Source organism: Genypterus blacodes, unplaced genomic scaffold, assembly GCF_046128005.1.
Source record: "Genypterus blacodes isolate CSIRO-AG114 ecotype Tasmania unplaced genomic scaffold, CSIRO-AGI_Gbla_v1 ptg000055l_1, whole genome shotgun sequence".
Lineage (NCBI taxonomy): Eukaryota > Metazoa > Chordata > Actinopteri > Ophidiiformes > Ophidiidae > Genypterus > Genypterus blacodes.
The window spans coordinates 7,226,637-7,252,375 of NW_027466867.1; the positions used below are offsets into that span (position 1 = coordinate 7,226,637).

General features: G+C 46.1%; 1 protein-coding gene across 5 annotated transcripts in view; it reads right to left on the bottom strand.

Moving 5' to 3' along the window:
- Positions 1-155: 155 nt before the first annotated feature.
- Positions 156-25,739, bottom strand: part of ttyh2 (tweety family member 2) — a 36,263-nt gene continuing 10,679 nt past the window's right edge. Inside the window, exons 3-15 of one of the 5 annotated variants that reach the window (XM_076151846.1) lie at positions 21,023-21,134; positions 14,209-14,429; positions 11,756-11,851; positions 8,360-8,432; positions 6,524-6,593; positions 6,289-6,344; positions 4,748-4,840; positions 4,463-4,555; positions 4,060-4,202; positions 3,294-3,470; positions 3,118-3,196; positions 2,114-2,140; positions 156-1,525 (exon numbers count right to left, since the gene is read on the bottom strand). In XM_076151846.1, the coding sequence (XP_076007961.1) occupies positions 1,445-1,525; positions 2,114-2,140; positions 3,118-3,196; positions 3,294-3,470; positions 4,060-4,202; positions 4,463-4,555; positions 4,748-4,840; positions 6,289-6,344; positions 6,524-6,593; positions 8,360-8,432; positions 11,756-11,851; positions 14,209-14,429; positions 21,023-21,134 (1,321 nt within the window). In that variant the 3' untranslated portion in view covers positions 156-1,444. Of the gene's footprint in view, positions 1,526-2,113; positions 2,141-3,117; positions 3,197-3,281; positions 3,471-4,059; positions 4,203-4,462; positions 4,556-4,747; positions 4,841-6,288; positions 6,345-6,523; positions 6,594-8,359; positions 8,433-11,755; positions 11,852-14,208; positions 14,430-21,022; positions 21,135-25,739 lie in introns of all 5 variants that reach the window. The other 4 variants (XM_076151845.1, XM_076151844.1, XM_076151849.1 and 1 more) reach the window with 4 other exon arrangements.

The window sequence follows — 25,739 nt, forward strand, 5'->3', positions numbered from 1 at the left end:
GTGAATGGCACCCCAGGCCCCATTGTGTGTCCAGCTTGGCCAGAGAGAAGGATAGAGTTACGGACGCGATCTAATGGAATTACAAGAATAAAAGAAATGTTTACTTTAAAGTCCTTATAGTCAGGTGATCATAATGAATCTCAACATGAACCAACTTGTATTCAAAACTATTTTATTCAACTCACGATAAGACCTCTAAGTATGAGGTCACACACCAAAATAAAACACTGCTCTGGGTGGCTGTACAGTGTAACATGCACCGAAACCAACGATGATCAAAATCATTAATAAAAGAAACCACATGTATTAAATCTCTACACAAACACACTGTTAGTCCATAGACACATTTTACTGTTTGGATGGTTTGATTTGTCGACGAAAATATTCCAATATTCTCATTAATCTTAATTAGAGCAGCACAGCTTCCCAGGTGTGTGTGTGTGTGTGTGTGTGTGTGTGTGTGTGTGTTAGGTGGATCAGTTCAGCAGAAGACATCTCTCAGTTATCATCAATTAATGACACCTGAGAACATATTCAAAAAACAAAACAAACAGTGGTCCCATGTAACATGCCACAACAAACTAGAAAAATATATAAAAATGGCACATTGAGACAAAAGAAAAGGATTTAAAATAAAACCAATATAAATCAAACTGTCTGTTATCGTACACCTTATTTACAGAAGCTGGGCCCTACGTGATTCGAAAACACAAAGCTTCACTTGCAGGTGTGTTTGTGTGTGTGTGTGTGTGTGTCAATGTACATATTAACATACAGACCCCCCCGCCCTGTGACGTGCTGTCAGTTGTGGCTCTAGTGCTTCACAAATACCAAGCATGAAGCGTAACACTGTACAGAACAGAAAAGGCATGAATACCGTCACACATTTCACACGTTTCTCTTTGGAGACTTGGTTCTAAAGGTGTTGCGGTAATCCGGTGCTTCGTGTCAAAGCTCTGAAGGGGTGAATAGAGGAAACAATCAGATTTTGAGCAGGAGATCAATATTTACTTGTCAAACTGGCTTTGGGATGAAGAGTAATTATAGGCACAGGAACATGCTGTTATGTTGCTTAAAATTGCTCTATAAGTTGCTCTTCACTCTTCCGTTTCAATATTTCTGTTCCATCTTCGTGTGAATGACTCGAGCAAGCACAGACAGATTTGACCCCCTGCATTACTTCATGTAGAGATGACAAAGTTTGACTTTTTCTCCAACTCCTATCAGAGATTTAAATGGAATAACAAATTAAGACGCTCAGGTTCAGCAGCAAATTCCCACATTTGACTTTGATCTGGTTCTGTTGCCCAGAGACTGTTCCAGCTAGAGTCCCGGACCAAAGAGATTTGTGACCGCTGCAGGGCGCACGCTCTTTACGTGTGCGAGTCACTCGGCTCCTCTCGAGGGGGATGGACGAGGAGAGACGAGAGAGATGAGAGCGAGTCTACACTTGGAAGTCGTTCCCAAAGTGTCTGACCTGGTCCTCGGTCATGGACAGGTAGGTGGCCCTCATGCTGGGTGAGTACTGTGGAGTTAAAGACACACACACAGACACGTTATGAGCAGAATACATAAGAGCAAAGTGAAAGAAAATCACATTTACTAAAGAGACAGTACATAGAGGTACATGAGTGTTTCTCAATCCTGCTCCTGGGGACCCACAGCACTCCATCTGCTCTACTCATGATTGATGCCACTAAAGATGAACTAAATTAGGCGTGTGCACAAACTCTCCACTGTCTGAACACACCAATGTCAAGCACTCTGACAGTCACAGTTACGGTAAATTAAACAGAATCTGTCAGGATCAGGATAAAGTGAATTCTATAGCTCTACTCACTGCAGGGCCGGCTATAGAACTGGATGAGGGCAACATGCACAAGGTGGAGGGGGAGGAACAGTGAGGATTTCAAAGGGGACGTCACTCCCGTCCTCTCAACGACAGGGGGCGACAAACCCTCACTAGTCAGTAAACAAGACTTCAGAGGATGAGGACCAAAAAGTGTGAGAAGAAAGCCATGCTGACGTGAAATGAATTAAAGATGCAACAGAGGAGATGAGAGAGGGAGTCAATCCTGAGGAGTTGAAAGGAGGAGGAGTGCAGAAGACTTACTCGGTTTCTATACTGCTGAGAATATACCTCCAAATGTCGACAAAAACAAAGAGGAAAATATAGAAAATGAAAAGACACAAACATACATACACATGACGAACAAACAAAAAAAAAATATAAAAGAAGGTGTTAGCTGAAAACAATGTTGCAGTAATGTAGCAAGGAAGGAGAATTTAAATATAACACACATCTGCATGATGCTAGAGCGGCATAAATACTTCTTTTAACAGCAAAACTAACAACATTAAAAGAAGAAAATCGAATTCAGTCTTGCAGAATTTACATTTCCCAAACTGATAGTGAATCTACAATAAGACACAATCTGTTGGCATTCACTTACCAGGTCCATAAAAGTCTTTGAATGGACTCTTATGGATCAATTTTGGTATTTATTGAAGTTTTGCATGCAACAATAAAATCTAAAAGAAAATTCCCCAAATAGAACCATAGATCAGTGGATCCAGAGGGGTCCATTCAAAGGTCTAGGAGCTCAGTAGTGGATCTGTGGACCTGGTAAGTCCTTGCTAAATATCTCCAAAATGCTACAACTGTCAGAAAAAGAATGAGTCACCTAGTTTGGATGTAAATATATTTCCCACCACGTTATTGAGAAGCTCTGCCCGATGAAAATGTAATCTTTGTAATGTCGTAGCACAAAAGTGGCCCAGCGGGAGAGAAGAGAACCGTTGAGTAAAAATGTCATCTCTGGTGGGAACACGGCCTAAAAGAGACTTAGCTGATACTCACTTCATGATTAAATATTTAACACATTACTTCTGCCTCTGCTCTCTGTGCTTTGCTAAGCTGCCCTCTTATAAGTTATGGAGGACAGAAATAGGCACACTACGTCGCCGCAGTGTCTCCTTATATGTAAATACTGAAAATGTGGTGTTGACGACAGCAGAGAGTTAAATAAATCTATTAGGTTTCCCTGAGTTTCAAAGGCTAAAGCTGACTGGTTAGCTCAGAATGACATCACAGGAAGGACTCAGGACCCAACGCACCGAAGGGGGTGGGGAGCCTCGTCCTATCAGAGGCACGTTCTCGTACCGTGGATGCCCCCCGAACAGCGCCGTCTGGTTCCTGCGGAGCACAGAGAGAAGGAGAGAAATCAAGTCTAAATCCTTTAAATGTGTTTTACAGTAAAACACGTATTTGCTCCACTAACATGTACTCAGACATGGGCGCGTTGGAGACGGTGGGGGCGGCGGGCGGGTGCAGGCTGCTCTGGCTGCCCATGCTGCTGCTGTAGCTGCAGAAGCTGTGCACGTTGGTGTGGTGGGGGTTTTGCGAGCTTATCCTCCTGGCCCGCGGGTTGAACGGGTCCTCGTCCTCCATGTCGTCGTAATCTTGTTCCCTAGAGGTGTGTGGGGGGGAGAAACGTCAAAGAACGGGACTGACTTCATCAAATCTTCAGGTTAGAGAAGCGACAAAAGGGAGAAGTTTATGATCTGAGTGTCAGAGTGGGAAGAACATTTCTATCTGTGGGCTTAGATGACAATCATAACATCAGATATTCAAAACATACTACATTCATTTATAAGCTCCTGCTGATTACTGAATATAAAGAGCTCCATAAAAAGTTTTAAAATGTCATAAAAATGGTGGTTATCTGTTCTTCCAATTAACTCCTGAGATGAGATTTGAAAAGCTGCATTACTGCATGAATACAAAGTAACACAATAAAGGAGAGCTTCTGATTTTCAAAGCACTGAAACAAGAGGCAGCAAGACAGACTCTGTGTCATGTCCTGAAGATGTATGAATCACGTCTGCAGCTATCTGAAACATCACACACACACAGACACACAGGTTAGCTCATTCGCGAGCGGTGGAGGATTTGGAAATGAGGGCAGACACACACACACACACACACACACACACACACACACACACACACACACACACACACACACGCGCTCACACACAAAGGCAGACTGAACTTACCTGCAGGCGATTTGTCTCCACGCCCTGGGAATAGCGCACAGCATGACAGAGAAGGCACAGGCTGCCAGGAGGGAGAAGAGGCAGAGGTAGAGCAGACCCTCCACCCCATCATAACACACCCCCACCAGGGCGTCCAGGTAGTCCTACACACGCGCGGGGAAAACACACAATTTTCTTTATTATGTGGGCTGATACTGCAACATTTGAAGCCAGAAGGCAAACAGACAGCGAAGCTCTTAGACCGCTACTGTTACTCTGCTTTTCTGCCAGCCAGTGGGACATTCAAGGACACACACACGTGCTTCATCAGCGTCAGGCCGCTGTTCTGTCGTTCTAGCCTTTCGCCTCTGACTCTGCTCTTGGCCTAGTTGTGCTGCTGTCAGGTAGAAAAGGGGGCACTGACCTTGTTGAGCCCTCTGCAGTCCAGCAGGGCGGTCAGCTGGTGCAGGCTGACCTCAGAGGAGTTAAGCACATGCTGGATACCGAGCAGGTCTCTCTGCGGAGAGGCCAGGTCTCATTATCAAAACCCTTTCCTTGTATGAAAAATGCAACATCATACTGTGTGTGTGTGTGAGGGAGAAGAGAGAGAGAGAGAGAGAGAGAGAGAGAGAGAGAGAGAGAGAGAGAGAGAGAGAGAGAGAGAGAGAGAGAGAGAGAGAGAGAGAGAGAGAAAGAGAGAGAGAGGTACCTCAGCTGTGGGGAATAGTGGCACAGCAAACTGCAGCAGGCCCTGGACCTGGATCTGCATGGTGGTCAGGGACCTCTGGAAGATGGTCAGGGACTGCAAAACAAGGAAAATAGGTTTGAACACAAAGCGCACAGGGGGAAAAAATAGAGCAGAAGAAGATGAATGTGCAAGGCCTGGACACAATGGAACCCAGTCTGAGCGTCATGATGAGCTTGTAGCTGTGTCGTCTCACCAACAGGGGGCATAACAATCCACCACAATGGGTGTGTAAGTGGATAAACATGACCCACATGGCAGAGAGCACCTTCAACCACACTAAATGAACAGCCAAGCCTCAGGAACATATGATTTAAATCTGTCTCATCTCCGCAGTAAGATGACATGTTAAGTGGAACAAGGACACAAACAATTTCCTGAACCACATGGAAACATAAGAGCGTTTCCTGGATTTGACACTTTATTGGAAATGAGGCCCTCAAACAGCTCTCTTACACAATCTGAGCAGAGATAAAGAGAGAGATACAAAGTAAAATGGGACAGAGAGAGTTCAATGTTTGCCTGTCACCTAAGGTAATTTCCTGCATTTGCCTGTTTGCTTGTGAACTTTGCACCCGTGAGGTTTGTGTGTGTGTGTGTGTGTGTGTGTGTGTGGCGCAGAGAGACAGCGCAGAGACTTTGTTTATCAGGTAGGGTGACGCTCGTCTGCCCTCTGCTGATGAACTCTCTCTGTCCCCAAGGTACGACTACACGAGTTAGATAATGAGATCTGAGCCGCGCTGCCAAAGCTCCCCCTGAAATCGACCTTACACGCTGACTGATGTCGTGACCCGGGAGAGAGAGCAGGGGAGAGAGAGAGAGAGAGAGAGAGAGAGAGAGAGAGAGAGAGAGAGAGAGAGAGAGAGAGAGAGAGAGAGAGAATCCAAATCACTGGATTCATAGAATAAAAACTGCCTTTAGCATTGTGACGGATGTATTCACAGACTACATTTCAAGCCTAAACAAGGTGACTGGGGAGAGCGATGACTGAGTGTGTGAGTGTGAGTGTATGTTTTGGGTAAAGTTCACCAACAGGTCCCTCCTCACATGACAGGTGTGAGAATACGCGCCACGACTACATGTGGAAAAAGAGAGTAAGTTATCGGAAAAGTGACAGTGTTTGGAAAATAGCTGAGCTCCTCCCAAGCTTAGCAGTTAGCAGCTTTCTTTGTTATTTCCATCATTACATCTTTCCCTAGCTTATGTCATCCTTCCGCATATTTCCTCAATCTGTTCTTCCTTCTTTCCTACTCGACTTTGACTTTACCGATCTGATTTGCCCAAAGTACCTTAACTTTGTGTTTATAGATAGAGAGAAAGAGAGAGAGAGAGAGAGAGAGAGAGAGAGAGAGAGAGAGAGAGAGAGAGAGAGAGAGAGAGAGAGAGAGAGAGAGAGAGAGAGAGAGAGAGAGAGAATCAATGAGGTGAGACAGCTGGATGGTTCTGCCAGAGTGAAAGTTGGAGAGAATCAAATAACTTCAACATGTTCATAACATGTTCCGTACCTGCTGGAAGGGGTTGGAGAGAGTCTGGTTGCAGTAAATGTAGTAATGGACGATATCTGCGGAAAAGACACACACACACACACACACACACACAAAGTATGAGCTTATCACACCATCATTTCCACTTAAAAAGAACTGAACTTGCACTGACAGGCTCTGCTTCAGTGTAACGCTCTCATAATTGTCTTTCTGGTAATTATTCATCACTAAAAGCCTCTGTCACCATGACGCTCACCGGCACCGATGACACCCTTGATCTGGCTCATGAGGAACTTGTCAGGGGCCACGCAGAAATCACTCGTCCCCTAAAACACGACATGAGACAGAACAGTGAGAGTATCAAAGCGTTGTTCCAAATGCATGAAAAAGAAATAATGGAGTGCCAAAGAACCTGAAAGGGTGAAGGAAGAATGATTCACACACACACTGATCTGCCTCTTCTTCTGGTTGTTTTAGGATGTAACCTCCCCTTTTTTTGGAATGAGATGTTCCATCAACAAGCTCATCCAGGTGTCCACAAACTTTTGGCCATGTAGCGTTTAGTGATAGAGAAATCTTCTGTTCTAGTTCCAGGCACAGATCTAGGCCGCTGTATTCATGCCGTGGTTAAAGCGCGGCGGTCTCTTCTGAGCTGTGCTGTGTGAATGCTAAATGTCCCCGGGGCTTAGGACAAACTCCAGCAGCTCACACACAAACACACACACACTCCACACAAAGCAAAATCTCTTTCCTAAGCAAACCCCGGAGAGTTTGTTAGTAACAAGGAATACAACGTACATCTACATTTTAGGAGCTAGTTTGTAAAGTGGGATTTCCCTGGAAAAAACAAAGACGTCCCACCAACCGCAGACGTCCAAACATGAACACGCAGGTGCACACACACACTCACACAAACACACACACACATTCACAAGACGATATGAAATCAGTGAAGCTAATTCATGTAATTGCTTTGTGGACAGCTGTCAGAATCCCCGCATGAGCAATTATCGTCCTATTTGAAGTCGTGCTGCTGTTTGCTGTCAGGCGGACAAGAGAGGTTGACTCGGAAGCCTGCCACACACACACACACACACAGACGAACGCAGCATAACGGAGAGGCTGCGCAACAACATCAACGTCAAGCTATTGCAGCATGTGCAAACATTTTGCAAAACACGCCGATGGTAGGAAACGCACGCATGCTTACGGAGTCCAGCAATTACCTTCAAGACACTTCAGCCTTCAAGTGGAGCTGTGGAGGGAGGACGAGGATAAGGAGGTACAAGAGTACACAACAAGGAATCTTTAACCAACTAATGGCCGGATTCCTATCGTAATTGTCCTCGCCAAAATGGGATCTAACAGCAACTCTGAGACAGAGGCAGCACACACACACACACACACACACACACACACACACACACACACACACACACACACACACACACACACACACACACACACACACACACACACACACACACACACACACACACACACACACACACACGCCTCAGGCAGGTGAGACAAACAATACCAAGTTCACTACCACATTCTAGGAGCCTCTTTGTGGCCCAAACAGAGCCAGAAACTGTTTACCGCTGCGGCGTGATCGGATTCCAAAGCTGCGATTGGGATTGAGAGGTGGATTGGTCGATAATACTCCACAGTGAGGATGTGAGTGATCAAAAGCCCACGAGGTGACAGAAAGAACAGAGGGGCACTTTGTATCTCACTGTGACTTCAAAGAGTCTCATTTAAATGTAGGGAGCGGAGGGTAAAAAGGTTCAAACAGGCTATAAAAGATAATCCCTTACAAAACTGTATATATATGTTTCTGAGGGTAAATGGTAACGTTGTGTGGTAACGTTGTGTGGTAACGTTGTGTGACGCTCTGGCAGCAACTAGCCCTCCTGCTGCTGTGACACACTCAAGTGCAGTGTGTGTAAGTCACGCCATTCTCACAGTAATTCATCATCTCTGTCAGCCGGGATAGGAACGGATTGCAGACTAATATGTTAGTATGTAAAGAGGGTCTGGGGGGGGGGGGAGGGGGAGGAGGGGTCAGGGGTCAGGCCAAGCATCTCACCACAGCGGTGGCCAGTTCAGCACCAAGAGACGTCCAGCTCAGCACCAGGGTCAGCACGCCAAACACCATCATCCTGCAGGGACACAAAGCACCGAAAGTCAGCATAACATATCTATAAAACTATTTCTTGAATAGAAATCCAGACTAAGTGAAGAATCAAGAACCGGCTTGTCCTCGCGGGATCTTTCATCAAATCCCGGAACCCATCAAAACATTTTTCCAAATTAACCAACGCTTGCAATTCCACCGAATGAAACCAAATTATGCGTTTCACCTCATTTGTCCTGTTTAACGGTGATCGTGTTCAATAATTTGTGCTGATTAGCTGCACACAATCCCTCGCTCCAATCAGCTGATTAGAGAGAGGAGGAGGTGGAGGTGGAGCACAACCTCCAAATGTGAGATGTGGAGGAATAAATATTCTTATCAGCGAGCTACAGTGGGAATACAGTGACGCTAATTCAGTTATGATTTTCATAATGGCGCTCTGCTATTGAGGGGGAAAGGAGGAGCTGGGGTGATGATGTCATCCCTTCGACATTATCACAAAAAAAGGTCAAATCTATTATTGTGGGGAATTCATAGTGCTGCCTAAACACACCGCATGAGGCGCCACTGCACAATCGGGAGCACAAATCTGCTCGGTTGGCCTAGATTGGAAGACACACACACACACACACACACACACACACACACACACACACACACACAGACAGACACACAGACACACCCCAGGGTGGATGCTGGATTCCTGCATCCTTCCTGTAACCATCAGGAAACCGAGAACGTTTGATCTCATAGTATCTGGAAATTATATCAGGAGGGACGTGGGCGGGCATTTGTGTGTGTGTGTGTTTGTGTGTATAGTCCAGTGGTTCTTCGCCGGTGAGGTGGGGGGGAGGGACAACTACTGGTATAGTCCATGTATAATTAGGAGATCCATACTCATTAAGACAAGACCACTGGTCCAATGATTGATCAGCTCTCATTAGGTGAAATAATCTCCAGAGAATCCAATAAGCTCCTGTTAATTTGCCCAGGGTGGCTCTGTCCAGATATGCCCTCATGTAGCTGGTCACCAATGATTCCAGATAGAGACCACAGCTGGATTTCTCTTCGCACATCCCGACACTACTCCTTTTATCTTTCAACACCAATTCTGTGACATCTAGACAAGATCCAGGCTCTCCCCCTCCTCTCCCCTCTTGATTCCAAACACAGAGGGAACACTGGCACTTGGCGAGTGAGCAGACAGCAAACAGAGTCAAAGCCGCAAAGTCTGTAAGAGTTGTTATCTGGCAGGTTGGCATACATGTTTGTTCTGTACACGTCGTCTCTGTACACACACACTGTATATGTATGGAGAGTCCATTTATAGATTCCTATCAGGGGTGTAGGGAGGATTTCAACAAACTCTACAAACAGCAGCAGTATAGGTGTAAAGCTACATACTAAAAGCCGCCCCTAAAAGCTCAATTTCATACGGAGCAGCATTCCCTGTTTCACACAACGACAACACTGGTTAACTGCAAACGGGAGTCATACCCTCTAATCACCTCTCAGTTCTAGTAGGACACATCCCAACCATGCAGGGCTAGATCCCGTTTTGTGCTCAGATGAGCGGAGGGGATTCACTGAGCGGGGTGTGAATCTGATACGGCGCACATCAAGCGGAAACCAGGGGCAGGGCAGAGGATGAAGTCAAGTCACTCTGCATTAGATCAACGAGGTAATCGTAGTATTCTGAGCTGAATGTAGAGCGATCCTGTGCTCTAAAGGTCGCTTACATCCAGTCGGTAAACACACAATGGGCTGACTGATGAACTGAGAGATCCTCTGCATTCCCACAAGCGCAATTTCCTCTCAAGTTCTCACGTCTGCTTTTATTTTTAATCTATCAAAGCAAAAGCCACTCGGATGGCTTTGCTGGAGTTCTGTCTGCGTCTCAGTAGGACAGCCTCTAAGGGTTTAACATTGAAAAAAGAAAAAGTGTCTCACAAACTATAATTTACCCACCAGTGAAACAAACACATAAAGCTGATTGTATTCAAATCTGAGTGGGAAATATAGCAATTAAAGCTACTATGCGCTAAAAATGAGTGAAAGAGTATTCCGTGCTTCCTCCTTTCTTTCGGTCATCTCACGCATTATCTGTGTGTTGAACTCACACACAGAATGCTTACTGTTCGGACTCTTCCTCTGCGTCATGTTGACACACATGGAGTCAGTGGTACGCACCAGTTAGAGCCGCTAAGCCCCCCACCCCTCCCCTCCCCTCCCTCCCGAGAAGATTATCTATTCCCCAATGCCTCAAATCACTTCCACTCTGGCGGATAAGGAGTATTCCCTCCGAGGGGCGGACATTCTTGACATTATCTCGTCCACGCAGTGAAAATAAAGAGGAGGAAAATCAATCAAATTCCACTGGAGGCAGAGAAAGTTCAATTTGTTGTTTTTTAAAGTCGTTAAACCTGTTTTTTTACGGCTCCGTTTATGTAAAGAGTGTGTCTCAAAATAATGGAAAAGCGACGTCTCAAAAGCAGCTTTAAGGGGATACAATGAAAAGCAATATAGTGTGTCATAATTGTGTCACACCGCCTCGCTTTTACGAGCACTTTCTCGCCCGAGAAGGCCAGAAATACATCTCGACGCTAAATAATTCATGATGCTGGGGAGTGACATCGTATCTCTAATTGACGGTTTGCCACACAGGCCCTTTAAGTTGCAACAACAATCTTCAGGAAGTTACACTACCAATGGCACAAAATGCCTTTTGAATCCGTCTCGATCTGGGACGGAGGACGCTCTTTGTGAGTTCAGCCCGCTGCCAAAGCTAAAAGGCCAAATGTTGACATACAATGGCACTGGAAGGCCAGTGTTTGCACAGGGACATAACACAATGGTGAGCTGCCTCGTTCCTCGTCACAGGCCGTTTCCCACGGGAACACACTTCGGCTCCATCCATCTACACTCTCTAATTCATCGCATCATGCCCTGGTGCATCATAGGAGCCCTCCTTCATACCCTTGAGTGTATTTCCCTCGCTTTCTCTGCGCATAAGTCAGGCACGCTCATCTGTAACCACCTGGAAAAAAAAGCAAGAAACCTTCCGGATACTTCAGCCCTTTGTGAAAATGTCACATCCGAAGAACTGTATTTGGAATATTACATCACACGCTGCTGTTAACACGTCACCTTCACCACGGCGGAACCGGCCTTTAAGTCTGCTCCTCTACCAGCCCCCCACCTCGTTTAGCCTCGTCTTCCTCCCAAGCAGCATTGTCTCTGATGTGTACTTAACACATACAAATGCGAGCGAGCGCCTCCTCCCATGAGACAGGAATAGCTCGCGTCTCTGTAAATAGCTCCATTTTTTACAGGGCACATTAAACTCACGTGGTGAGGAGCCAGCGCGACTGTTTGGCCAGGCCCAGACAGGCCAGCAGGCAGATGATCAAATCCAGGATGAGGAGCAGCAGGTACGTGAGCCACCTGCAGAGACAGACAGACAGCAGAGACACGGGACACAATCAGCACTGTTGACTTTAATTGCTGTAGGGTGAAAATGCCTGTTCAAGAGTTAGAGTTCTGTTCAGTCAGTTCAATCCAAAGAGTAAAGAGAGAGAGAGAGAGAGAGAGAGAGAGGGAGAGAGAGAGAGAGGGAGGGGGAGGGAGAGGGAGAGGGAGAGAGAGAGAGAGAGAGAGAGAGATGTCAAACTTATTTTCATTTCAGCCGATATATGAACTTCTGCCAGAGGGTGTGTGTGTGTGTATGTGTCTGTGTGTGTGTGTCCGTGTCTCCTGTTGCGTTACTCGTATCCGGTGCGTGTCCATGTGCTGTGGGAGCAGCACATGGACAGAGACCGGACACAGGGTCTCTGTCCAGATCTTTAATAATGAATGGGCTCCAAACAATATGTGATGAATATTTGATGCTGTGGAAGCTGGTGGTGTGTGTGGTGGTGGTGTGTGCGGTGGTGATGGGTTGAGGGGGCATATTACACTTTTGCTACGCTCCATTAAAACGCCCTACTGTCTGATTTCTATCATTTCTGTCTTCTCTTCCATTTCCCAAGAGCATCCATCAGAGTGATCCGACCCCTTTCAACCTGCTCTCTCTTCTATTTCTGTACTCGTGTACTCGTCTATAATTTCTCTTTTTCATGATTTTCCCTTTTCCGTAAACCCTCTGCCCCTCGCCACCGCCTCTTTGCTATTTGTTCCTTGCTGCGTCGTTTCTCTGACGTTAACGTCCGCGCAGAGGATCTCGGGTGACACTAATGCCACACTGGTGCAGGTTATCTAAAATGGAATGACGGGCAAACAACACTGCTGCACAGGGGGGAAATGGAGGGCGGGGCTTTGATGCAAACACGAATAAGAGAAGAATGCGTCTTACGATTGTGGCTTCCTCAGAATGTGCGCTCGGTTTGAAAGGTTGGCAGTGCATTTGTGGGTAAGGGTGCGGTCGAGCGAGGTCGAGAGTGTTCAGGGGCGGCTGGTGCTGCAGCAGTGGCAGCTGCATCTAATTACCAATCAAGCCCTCGTCTATTTATTCCTCCCGCACCGAGGCCGGCGGGGTCCCTGCTGAGGCCGACTGACAGACAGGAGAGCTGAGAAAACAGATCCTCCAGTAATTGAATATTAAAAATCAAATCTGTTCAGCCTCGTGAGTGTGTGTGTGTGTGTGTGTGTTTCTCAATCTTTACACACATCACAATACTGGTCAGAGGTCACAATCGGCTGCTTGCATCTTTGCGTGAGGTTAAATTTAGCATCAAGATGCAGGATGGCGTCTGTGTCTATGGCATTCTTAGCGTCGTAAATGCAGGGTAGTGATATGAAATAATGAGTAACATCCCCCCTAACTAAGACTCAGGAGATTTACACACACACACACACACATACACACCACATCAAATGATTTCTGTGTGTTGCCATTCAAACAGATGGTGCCACTTACAGTAGAAACCAGGATGAGACGTTGCCAGCTGCAGCTTCAATTTTGTCAAAACTTTATAATTTCAGCAGATGTCATTATATACACTCGCAGCAGGCTTTTTACACACCCCCCCCCCCCCCCCCCCCCCACACACACACACACACACACACACACACACACACACTCACACACATTATTTGACTCGCTGTTGTAGTGAGGCTGACATCATGAATCCTTTAACATTCTGCTGTCTGTCTGTCTGCCTGTCTAGTCTCAGGCTAGTCTATTAGTATGGAGCTATGTGGAGGATAGACTTATTGGCTTGGTAGAGGAGTCACATTACAGATCAATACTACTGTACACACCAGCCTTTCTGTTATTGTAGGTCAACTCCAAGCAAAGCAAGCACCACTTGGCCCATAGAGGGAAAACGGCCATGTGCTTGTTAGCTGCCAAGGCTGTGGCATTGTGTTGTTAGGATCTTTGTATTGATTGTGGTCAATAATCTGATTGATAACGACTCCGTAGGATGTTGCTCTCTAACGTCCCATAAACCGTGTGCAGATTAGTCATTCTACAATGGATTTCACACTCACCAAAGAGGCTGACACACACACACACACACACACACACACACACACACAAGGCCACATTGCTTCATTCCACCCACTGGATATCATGTGATGTGTTCAGTTCATGATGTACACAGAATGTATAGAACTAAACATGAATTATTTATTTAAGTAGGAATTCTGGAATTTGGTCCCCTCAGCCTCAGATTCATTCCAATTTCCAGCCCGCTCATCCCGTGGCTGCAGCCTCACCCTTGACTATGACCATACGGAGCAGCTGGTCGCCCCCCTTTGTGAGCCAGACTCCCTCACTTCCTGCTCCAGTCTCCTCTCACCTGTAGTATTCCACGTATGCGGTTTGATCGGCGATGGATGCCAAGTCCATATCGGCGTCTACCCAGTCGGGCAGGCCCAGCAGCTGTTTGATCACATTGTCGGCCATCTGCTGCATGAACTGGAGTGTCTGCACGTAGTCGTCCCGCGTGGCGAAGATCTCGTCCAGCCTGGCCAGGTGCTGGTGCAGCCCGCTCTTCATGCCGCCCATGGTGCCGGTGACCTGGAGGAGAGGAAGGAGAAACGGTGGGATGAATAGTGCTGCAGTGCTGTGGATGGGAGTGGAATCCCAAACGTGAAAGTCAGACAAAGACAGACTGAAATAGCATTGGATGACTTGCTTTTGAATAAAAGGTTGAGAGAGTTGATGGATGGAATGACACCAGATACAATCCAATAGTCAAGGATGTTAAACAAACCAAGAAACTTTAATACATTTTTATTCTGAAAGCAGTAATGCAGCAAATCGCAGAATGCCCGGCATGTGTGGATGCCTGTGTAAACTCTTTTACTGTCAAGAAGAAAACTTTCACTGTCAAGAAACTGACAAGAAAAAAACTGAACTGAACCCGAAGTTGAGAGTGAACTGAGTGTGGACAGTGTGGGGGCGGACTGGAACACAGAGCAACCGGTCGAGTTCGATTTCCGCTTGGATCACAGCCACAAAACGAGTGATCTGGGGTGGAATTGCAGGTCTGCCGCGGTGAGAGTTGTGTCTTCCGTGGCCGACCGTTGGATACCACCCTCACCAGAAAGTAATTCCGCGTGTTTACCTGTTTAACCCGAATCATCACTGCCACTAATTATTCCCCCAAGGAGAAGTGAAGCTCTCAAGAAGTAAACAAGCAAACATCTTCACTGCGTTTCTTTGACACGTGAGAATATACAGTACCTAACGCAGCAAAACCAAATATGTGTAGAGTGATCATCTACTGTACAAGCACTACCAATCCTCTCTGGGCTTAATTACTCTGTGTTTGCTTCAAGGGAGAGGTTGTTTACAGGGAAACGACATTCACAGGGACATCCTGCTATTTGATAATTAAAAATGCTCTCATTCCGCCTTTGGGTGCTTTGAATTCAGAAAAGAGACGACTTGTTGTTTCTATATTTGTCGGCGACAGGGGCTGAGAATGAGGAGACGTGTGGTGGGGGGGTAATTATTTGGTTTTGCATTCAATGTGTGGCCTACGCCGGTGTGCCTGAGGCGAAAACGGAGAAGGAGAAGGAGAGGATAAGCGGGCAGAAGAAGAAGCCCTGGGGAGAATAAATGAGAAAGTGGAGGTTTGTGAAAACATTTGCATCGTGTTTCTGAGGCATTCTGCACCTGGAGTTGTGTGTTGCATTATTTTTCAAAAACCTGTCAGCTGAGTGTCACCGATTCTCCCTTTTCCTTTTTTTTTTGTTTCGCTAGAGATTGAGGTAGGTTGAAGGAAATAATGGGAGAAGATACGGAAGGCAGTTGTGCATTGTGTGGGTTGTGTTTATATGCAAAAATAACCCCATTATCCACCCCTAAAGCAAAGATGCAAATATTGCAGATGTCTAAGAGGTATGAATGACAATTTCTGCTTCAATTCCCGTTATCTGCAAGAATTTGTCTTACTTTGAACAAAAAAGACCTACAGTGGGAACAAGTGGACAGTTGTGATTGTGAACAGAGTTGTTTTTCTTACACTACCCTCCGAAATATCTGTATATATGTTTATTTATGTATGTATTACTCTTCTCTGTTGTGCTGTGGTTTGTTATCTGATCACTGGTCGATACATCGTCTTCCTCAGATCGAGCAGATGAAATCACAGATGGGCGAAATGCAGAAATGTATCTGATTTGAGAGCGTCTTATCTGTCGACGCCCAGGGAGAGCGCCAATCGGGCTCCACCGCTCTTTGTCTTCGTCTTAGTCCTCCTCGCTGTGGAACCGATCCGGCCCCGATCAAAGAGATTATGACTCTGTCTCTGCCAGCCTGATGCTTTGAAGGCTCCGAGAGAGTCATTCTCTGTCTCGCATCTTTCCGAAACAAACGATTTGCAGCGGAATGCGTTTGGACTCAAATCCCTTTTTCGCTGTTTGGATATTCATTACAACGTGCTGGAGGGATAACGACTAACAAAAACAAAAACATGAGATACTATGATAAATGACGTAAGTGTGACTGTGACTAATGAGAAGTCGCCTACGGCTGACAGCAGCGAGAGCTAGTGCAGTCAGATAGCACATTTAGAATCTGACTTAGGCAAAAGGATGAAGCAGTAAAGTAGCAATTCTGCTGAAAAGATGCTTATATCAACTATCAACAACCACGGCAGGTGTGTTTGGAAAGTCCCACCATTAAACAATGATATCTGACTGTGAAGTTGCCACATATAAATTAAGCCCGGTACCATCAAGTCCAAACGTGTCTTCTATTTAATATTGGATTAGAATTGGCTGCGATTGAATGGCTTCTCTCCCTGGCCGTGACTAAGCGCTCCACCAAGTTTCATCAATGCTGGTTCAGGACCTTATCAGCAACCCTGCTCACAAATAAACAAGCCAACCAACTGACGGGCACAGACACAAACACAGCCTCCATGGCAGAGGTAATTACTGCCACAGTAGACTGTCTATCTAACCCCAACCCCCCAACACTAAATGTAATACCATGAATATAATGTAAATCTGACAAGAATGATAATGTAGCAGCATTAGAATTGGAAATAAGAAGCAGGAGGGAATTGGACAAGACATCGAACTCAGCTGGAGACGTTCTTGACCTGTGCTCCCTAATGAATAAAGGCTTTAAATCAAATCCTGCAGTTCCAACTTTCCACATTTGATTGGCAGAATTGTAGATGTCAGTGCTCACAGTCAGCGAAAGCCTCGACGGAGACTCTGGGGCGAGAGGAACACGGAGGCGGAAGGATAACCCATTTTTAATTTAAAGCCCCTGCACCATGGAGCTGACCGTTAGCAGTCTGAGGTATCTGTGGCTGGGTGCAGCCCCGTGCGTCCACCACAGTGGAAAAGTCCCTCAGCAGCCATTCAGTCAGTTAACCACAGAAAAATACGGATAAATGAAGTGCAAAGCTAAATGTAAAGGAATATGACTTCCTGCTCCCAGTGCCTCGGCTTTAATTAAAATTGAATGGAGGAGATGGAGCGTGAAATGGAACATGGTTCTGAGGTCCCTTACTGGGGAGATTACCCCAAAGATAGACACCATCTTCATCACTGTGAGAGCTCAGCAGAATGTCTCTCTTGAAAAATATATCCATATATACCCTTTCCTGGCAAAGACAGAACATTTTTGAGCGCTCCTCGTTCTGCCTTACTGGGGATTTCTGCTGAAAGATGGGAATGCTGAGCGAAAAATAAATCATGACTCGGAAAAGCGGCGGCCCGCATGGCGAGGATTGTTGACCGGAGGAAGGAAGTGCTCCAAAACTGTGAGTGTTCAACACACTTCAGGCCCAGTGATTGAGGGTTCATGCAGAGCAGCGTTTGGGTGGAAGTGGTTTGGAAACGGAGATGACCTCTGGCCCAGTGTCAGTGCTTTCACTTCATTTGTAAAAGCCTGCAAATCCAGCTGGTGGAGAGCAGGCAGGCAGTGTAAACAGTGTCCATTAGTCATAAAACCTGAACTGACTCCCTGGAAACACACTTATTAAATAACATTTTCATTTAACAAGACATTTTCTTTTACATTTGCAGCAAGAGATGGAACAAGGCCCAACTACTGGCAACTGTGAGGCTGAGGAGAGATGAAAATGGGCTTGTGGGCTTTTTGCAGAGATGTTGAGGTAACGACCAAGGAATGCCGTCCCTCTGTGACCTCTGGACACCAACCAGGATCAGAGTTTGAACACACACACACACACACACACAAACACACACACACAGATGCTGAATATAGCTGTAAATACACACCTGTCAGCTGCTTATTAAGCGTTTGTAATTATACAGCAGGCCAACTTCCAACCGATGTTAGAGCTCTGACACTATGCTGAGTGACTGACCCAGATGCTGACCTTTTCCACCAAGCGACTCCTGGCTGCCAAACACCAAACTCCAAACAATAGAGTTATTATTAGCTAGACTAAACTCTTGAAATCAGTCCGACTGCACCACAGATGAAGCATCCCGGCTGGACGGTTTCCCATTTATGCACACTGCCGATGGCTGCGATCCAATTTGAAGGAATATCTCCTAATTGCGCCGCTGATTTCTTCACATTCTCCCTCTCCCGCTTAGCCTTAAAGGTGTGTTTGTGCACGCACACGTGTGAGTAAGTGTGGTCGTAAACACATCATAAGCATATGTTCCAGACCATAACTAATCAAGCGATGAATAGAAGCGGAGAAACAATCGACAGTAGATAATAAGTCTGACTTCCTTCCTTTCCGCTCGTATAGTCGGTTGAGTTTCGATGCAGAATTTGCTTCTAAACTCTCTCGCAGCTCAGCTAAAAGGCATTTGTGTGGGCCAGAGGGCAAAGACGCCTGTATTGTCAATGATTTCTATACTGATCTCAATACTGCCTCTGCCAATCAGGCGGGCTCTCATTGGTCCATGTTCCTCCCCATCAAAGGGCTTTGTCTCCTGGGCTCATGGTTGATTATGTGGGGGGAGACTGGGAACTGTGTGTGGCACACTGGGCTCTTTGTCCTGCTCAAGCACTCGGCTCCTTAACAGTCTATAGCGGGCATGCAATGAACTTATGCATGCACATTGCACACAAGCGCACATACACACACACGCACATAAACAGGGAAAGGCAAGGACGCAGGTTTGCACATCTAGTTTGATATAGAGACTGAACACTTACAGACGCAGTGGCTTGGTGGTCAGCACTGTTGCCTCCTCCTACACACTAAAACATGCAAGTGAGGTTACTGTATACTCATGTGTGTGACAGGAATGAAGAAGCATACAAATAAAATAAAGCATATAAAAATGAAATTGAGGGTTTTTAAAGTATAATATAATGAAACAACACCTTTTTTTAAACTGTGGCGGTGCATAAATCAACAAACTGCTCCAGCTGATAGTTCAAAGTGAAAGTGTGGAGCGTTGACTGTAAGTGCCTTCAAGACAAACCTCAGGGGCCAAGCGTCGTCATTGGATTTTATGCAGAGAAGTTGGGGGTCAAGTCCCGACCCTCGGCTGTAGAAATGATGCGACATGCAAACACGCTGACATGCACACGACTCTGAATGAACGCCACCGCGTGATCTATGCGTCTATTTCTTTGCTCGCACGGATTCACACACATCGTCGCGTCCCAAAGGCGCTTGTGACACGCTTTCATGCAAGTTACATGTTCATTAGCGCTTTGAGAAATGAGTGTGACAAAGTGCTTTACAAGATTAATGTGACGCCACGGTGCACATCCGCTCCCACTGAGTGGAACTGACAGAGAGACGTATCTATCCGTAGGTAGTGTGTTTAGCAAGTGGTTATATGGAGTAAATTGTGTAAGTCGACAATCCACAGCAGCTCTGATCTCCTCTCATCTCACATGTCGCGACTCGTGCATGTTTTCAGTATAAATGATTTATGAACAACATCAATTAGGGCGCTGCTCGCCATCAGAATGCGAGCCATTAGTGTAAACCTTTAAGAAGTCCATAGCGCGGCAGTAAATACGCTTTTTCTTCAGTGTGTGTGTTGAGGCGCTGCTCTGAGTGGCTCACATAGCACCGCATTAATCTCCATTAACACAGATGGACACTTAATCCCGACTCTTTGACAGGAAGTGGCGGCCTGGGCGCTGACGACAGCGAGCGAGGCTAAGCTCTGGTCTCACACAGGGTGCAACAACACAACGAACGTGACGCTATTTGACATCAAACCCCTTGAACTAAAGGCGCAAACGCATGGTTGGTCATTAACACGCCTCTGACACGTTACGATGACGGATGTCGGGTTGAAAAGGAGCAAAGTGGCCTATTTTGGTATTCCAGTCGAGCGCAATCAGGCCAATAAAAACATCCACGACTGTAAACTACGTAAAAAAGTGTCAAGTGCTTCACAACTATTGCAAGGTACTTGACTTTAACAGGACTCGACCACATAATACTGGTGGAAAAGCACGCGGGATGGATTTGTCAGTGTGATGTTCTGTAAGTTCTGTCCAACAAACTAACAAAGTAGAACGACCTAGATTGGATAATTTAATGCAAAGTTAACTTTATGTTCTCAGATTTGTCTGCATTGACATCGTGACAGTCTAACGAGAGCAGAAGGACTCATCCCGGAGTGTGAAATTCGCCATGTTTGGGTGTCTCTGTTATCTGGGATGGAAAATTAGCCGGATAAAAATAGAAAAATGCATTTTACACATTCACTCAAGAGTCAAAGTGTGTACAGAGAGACACAGGACGCCTCTTTGTTTCGGCTCAGGCCTTCAGGGCTCGGGGAGGGGGGAAGTGAGGCAAGGAGTGTGTGTGAGCGTGTGTGTGCATGTGTGTTGTGTGTCTGGGAGAAAAGGGTGTGTGTGTGCGTGCATGTGTGTATTGAATTTGTATGTTCCACAAAAGGAGTCGAACAATTTTTTAAAAGCAGGCTGAATTGAGGCTGCTGGCTCTTCTGGTGTGTGTGTGGGTGTGTGTGTGTTTAACAGAAAGCATATCTCAAGCCTTCATTCATTCTAACCAGATGTGTCTCATCTGCTGCACAAACATCCATTGCGTTTTACTTACACACTTAACAACCAAAACAACCAAAACAACAAGATGCAAACTCACCGACGAATATGAGGTGTGTGTGTGCGTGTGTGTGTATCACATGACACTCGTGGTGAGCTTGTGTGTGTGTGGGGGTGTCACTTACCAGACTGTCCACACCGCCCAGCGTGTGGTTGGCATTGTACAGGGAGTAGGTCAGCTGGTACACACCATCGTTAGTCTCGCTGTTCCCATAGAAACCCACACCCACGGCGATGCTGCAAAGAGACAAGACAGGGAGGCGTGTGTGTCAGCTTTATGATAAGTTAATGACAGAGGCGCTGAGGCAAAGGTGTGTATGTCTGATGTATGCATGCGTGTCTATTCACTCAAAGTAGCTCAAAGTCATTATTTGCACATTTGCCGAACTTTAAGAGTTTAACAGTCGTGCAGAAAGTTCCATCCTTTCCGTTTTTTACACCGTCACCATTTTCTCCATCATTAGCTTCATAGATGGAAAGAATTACAAAGTTAATTAGGTCCTTTCGGCGAGACACCAGCCTGTGAACGGCGATGGCGGAGGTACAGTATGTCACATTTCACGTCCATTCAGTTTAACGCTCGGAGCGCCGTGAATAATAGAGCAGCGCGGCCTTAAGGCGACTCTGGTCTTCAGGCGGGCTCGGTTGTCGGACTGATGATAACAGATTCCTCAGGAGGACGCTGTGCCCGAGGGAGCTGATCCCATACAAAGCTAACGGCTCTCACGGATGTGGCTGTGCTGCAGATTTAACCACCATGTCAGCACTGCGCCGGCTGACTCATTTCCTTAGGAACGACAAGTTTAGTCAGAGCAAGGAGGTCTTTCTGTGAGCATATATGGCAACAAAACTACGCGTGATGTCACCCATTCATCCGCCCTTTAATTTGATCCTTTCCTATTCTGTACAGACGCATTTCTCACATGTTTTAAGTCTCCTCCAAAGACAGACATACCCACGGTAAAAGACTCAAACTGATGTACATCCCAACAAGGCTTCACACTGTAGACTTAAATATCTGGCAACAAAATAAAGCGGGCTGAAATAGAGCTGACTCGGGGCCCGTTTGAGGCTCCAGAAACGAGCAGAAATACGGCCACGCTGTGTGATTTCATCCTTTATTATGGGTCAATATTTCCTAACCTCACAAATGCTTGTAATTCGGCGAGGTTTTATTAGTACTGGTGCTTCTCTGCTACTAATCTAATAAGTCATAAAGCATCCGTACAGCCTCCCCCCCGATGTGTTAACTGCTTCACTTAGCTATTACTCAGGCCGGTAAATTACCAATCTGCACTCATCCTTAAAACGAGTCCCAGATGAAGGCCAGGGGCAGGTCAGGTTAGAGCAGCACCAGGCAGGATGGCGAGCAGGAGGCCCCGGTAATGGAGACTTAAGGCCTTCCACCTTAACCTGCCGACTCCTCCCTGATGTTCCCCTGTCGGAATCGCTGAACCCCCCCCAGGCTGGTGCTTTTGGGAATGCAGGTGGAGCAGGACAACCGGGGACTATTTTGGTAATTAGTACAGCGGGGAGATCGCCTCATTAAACGAGCCCCTGCAGGTAAAACTCCCACACTGCAGCTCCTGACACATCCCGCTGGGAGCCATGCGGCGGCGGGGGGAGGAGGAGATACATGAAAGACGGGGACGACGATGCCAGACAAACTGTGAGTCGGCGGGGGAGAGGCAGAGAGAGGGAACCAACTGGAGAGATGACAAGTGACAGATATAGACAGAGCAAAAGAGGCGGGCTGACAGAGATCCAAGCGGGCGGGGAATACGCAGACAGGTAGAGAGACAGGCCGCAACAGAAAAGTATGACACGAGGGCAAAGAGGAAGGAGATGTGACAGCGAGACGGAAAAAAATCAGCTGCAACACAAATAAGGGGATTTTGTTTGCCTCATATCCCCGCAGCTACTGATTACCCACTGATGATGACACAGATTTTGGCAGTGGAATCAAATGAATATTATTAATAAGAGGGGCTCTGGGAGGGAGAAAGACTTGCTCTCTCGCTCTCTCTCGTTCTTTCTCTCTCTCTCTCTCTCTCGTTCTTTCTCCCTCGGTGCAGCATCCATGGTCGAACTCATCAAGAAAGAATTGATTAAATTTGACTGGGCATGTACTGCTCGTCCAACCGTCCGCAGACAAGGAGACGAAGTAGATGAAAGACAGTGGAGAGAGCGAAGACAAGAAACCAAAGCTTTCAGCCTCCAGTGGAAAAATGCCTCTGGCCACAATGAATCAAGAGAGACGTGTGTGTATATTTGATATTTGATATTTCGACCCAAAATGGCAGCGTCGGCCATCAAGATGACAAGCAGTGACAGATGATGTGAGCTGCTTTCAGGTCCAGCCCAAATATCCTCTTAAAAATATAAATATCCTGCTGATAGGGCCTCTGTTTTCATAACAGATAACAGATCAGAACCAAAACTAATTCCAGTTCTCAGATCTTACAGTCGGTGTTCTTTTATTAGAGTAATCCAATTAAAATCCTATTAAAATCTCAAAGCATTTCTGTATCAGATCCAAGCGGACACTGATGTTTGTCGCCTATTTCTTCTTCCTTCTCTCTATTGTGATCTTTGATCTGTGATCTCGCTTCCCCGTCTCTGACAGGCGGTGGATTCACATCACGATGACCATAAATGACTCAGCAGACTTAAATAGCTGACATAATTCAGTTGTACTGGGAAAAACCCATTAACTTCTGAATGTTATCTTAATTTAGGCAAAGCGTGGATGACATCAGCAGGGGAATTCCAGCAATTCTTCCCCGTCTGAGGAGAAAATTCCTTACACAGATACAGACACGGATAAATATTCCAAAGCTATGACTGAAACATTCCTGGATCTGCTCCTGAATCTAGACCTGTACCGAAAATGCAACAGAGGTTTATAACCCGGCATACAGAATACACACCGGAATGCTGTACTGTTGCTGTAGTGGATTGTTAGTGCCCAGATGTGCTCAGCATGAGAAGATCAGTCAGTTACAGTAGAGTATAATTAGACAGCTAATGTGATACACCGCACGGGCAGAGCTGCGACACACAGCTGACTGACATCTGCTCTGGCTTCACCCACCATTAATTATAATGGACACTACAGTGTATCAGCTACAGCCACTGTCAAACATGATTAGAAAGCGGGAGAGAGGGACTTTAAGCAGAAACAGAAGGACGGAGGGGGAGGGGGAGAGAGGGGAAGATGCGAAAATGAAACAGGACATGGCAATGGAGGAGGAGGAAGAGGAGTGAGGAGGGAAAGTCGGGGTGAAAAGAGGGGAAAGATCTAAACCAATAAGATATAATTGCAGCCAGTTTTTTTCCTGCTTTCAAGTCTGGTTGCAAAAATCCACCGGGCAATCACATCCATCCTCTGGAGTATCCGGGCAGACTGGCATAATCAAAGTTAGGGGAATCAGATAAAGTAGAGCTGATTTCCCACAGGATGTCGCCCCCCCCCCCCACCCAATTCATTCATCCCCCAAAATTGTGTCTTCGAATTTTATCAAACTGTGCAGCTTAAGCTCTTTAAATCAACTCCAGACTAGAACCAGAGAGAAATGGATCTCTGTGGTGGGATTACAGTCCCGGGAACCGGTGGGATAGACGACATACTTTCTACAGAGTCCTACAGTATTTCCTACAGTACTTGTAGTGCTTGGTGCTTGATATTGTGACAGAGGGACTTTACATGAAGCCTGGACTGCAGACCGGAGCGGCCACATGGGTTTGATTTTGACTGCTGTGAGACACAAACTTCTCAAACACTCCCACCGCTGAGGAGATAACTTCATAAGACACAATTATTTTCTTGATCCAACATCTTGATCAAATCTGTTTAGTCAAAAAGCATTAAGACACGAAGACTGAGTTGTCTAACTACATTAGTAAGCCGAGCTAGAGTTCTCATACTGCACGGAGAGGCTCCTATCTATATTTTGATCGCGTCCATGACAACAAAAAGCCCTAACCACGGTCGACACGCAACTGTGTTTGCGTTCAACAATGACCTCTGTCAAAAAAAAAAAGGAAACATAAACACTCGAGGTTGTGTTCATTCAATATTACTCAGCGGCCCGGTCACCATGACGGTCACAAGGCAGGGGGACATGTGTGTGTAACATTCACTGACTATTGGATCAGATGACGCAAGTGCTGACCGCGTGATGCACCCGCTCTGTGTCGGTAAGTTCATTAAAGGCTAACAGCATCTTATTGCCCTGTGGTTGGCAGCAAAGTCAAAGCGTCAAAGTGTCAAAGGATAATAAAGTATTATTTTCGGATAAGTTAAGGTTTGAGGTAAATGTGCACGGGGCTCAAACCATGACTCTTCCTACTGTGAGGGATGGGATAAACCTGATGATAGATATTGATAATCATATATAACACACTACCGCTCTGTTAAGTAATTCCTAGATGCACATAAAGATCAAAATGTATGTAAATCTTGCCTTCTATCTCAGTTTTGTCTTTCATACGGTCTCACTCCATCTGTCCTATCCAGGGGGATTCTCCAGGGAGTCCTCAAAACGGTTGACCGTTTTCATTGATTTGTCAAACTGAGAGCCGCGTTTTCCCCCGAGGGGCAATTTCACAGCGTCCGCATCCTAAACGTTTTACGGACGCCACGCCTGTTCGCACATCAAACCGAACGTCTTCCATCTTTTGTGGGTTTTTTCCGCGCGGCTTTAAATAACACGTCACGCCAAACTGAGGCGGTGGGGTTGAGCTGTCAACTGCATCAATGGAAGATCAAAGGCTGATTTTATCAAAAGGGAGGAAATAAGGGGAAACTGGGCTGCTTTGATATTTATGAACCCGAAACCT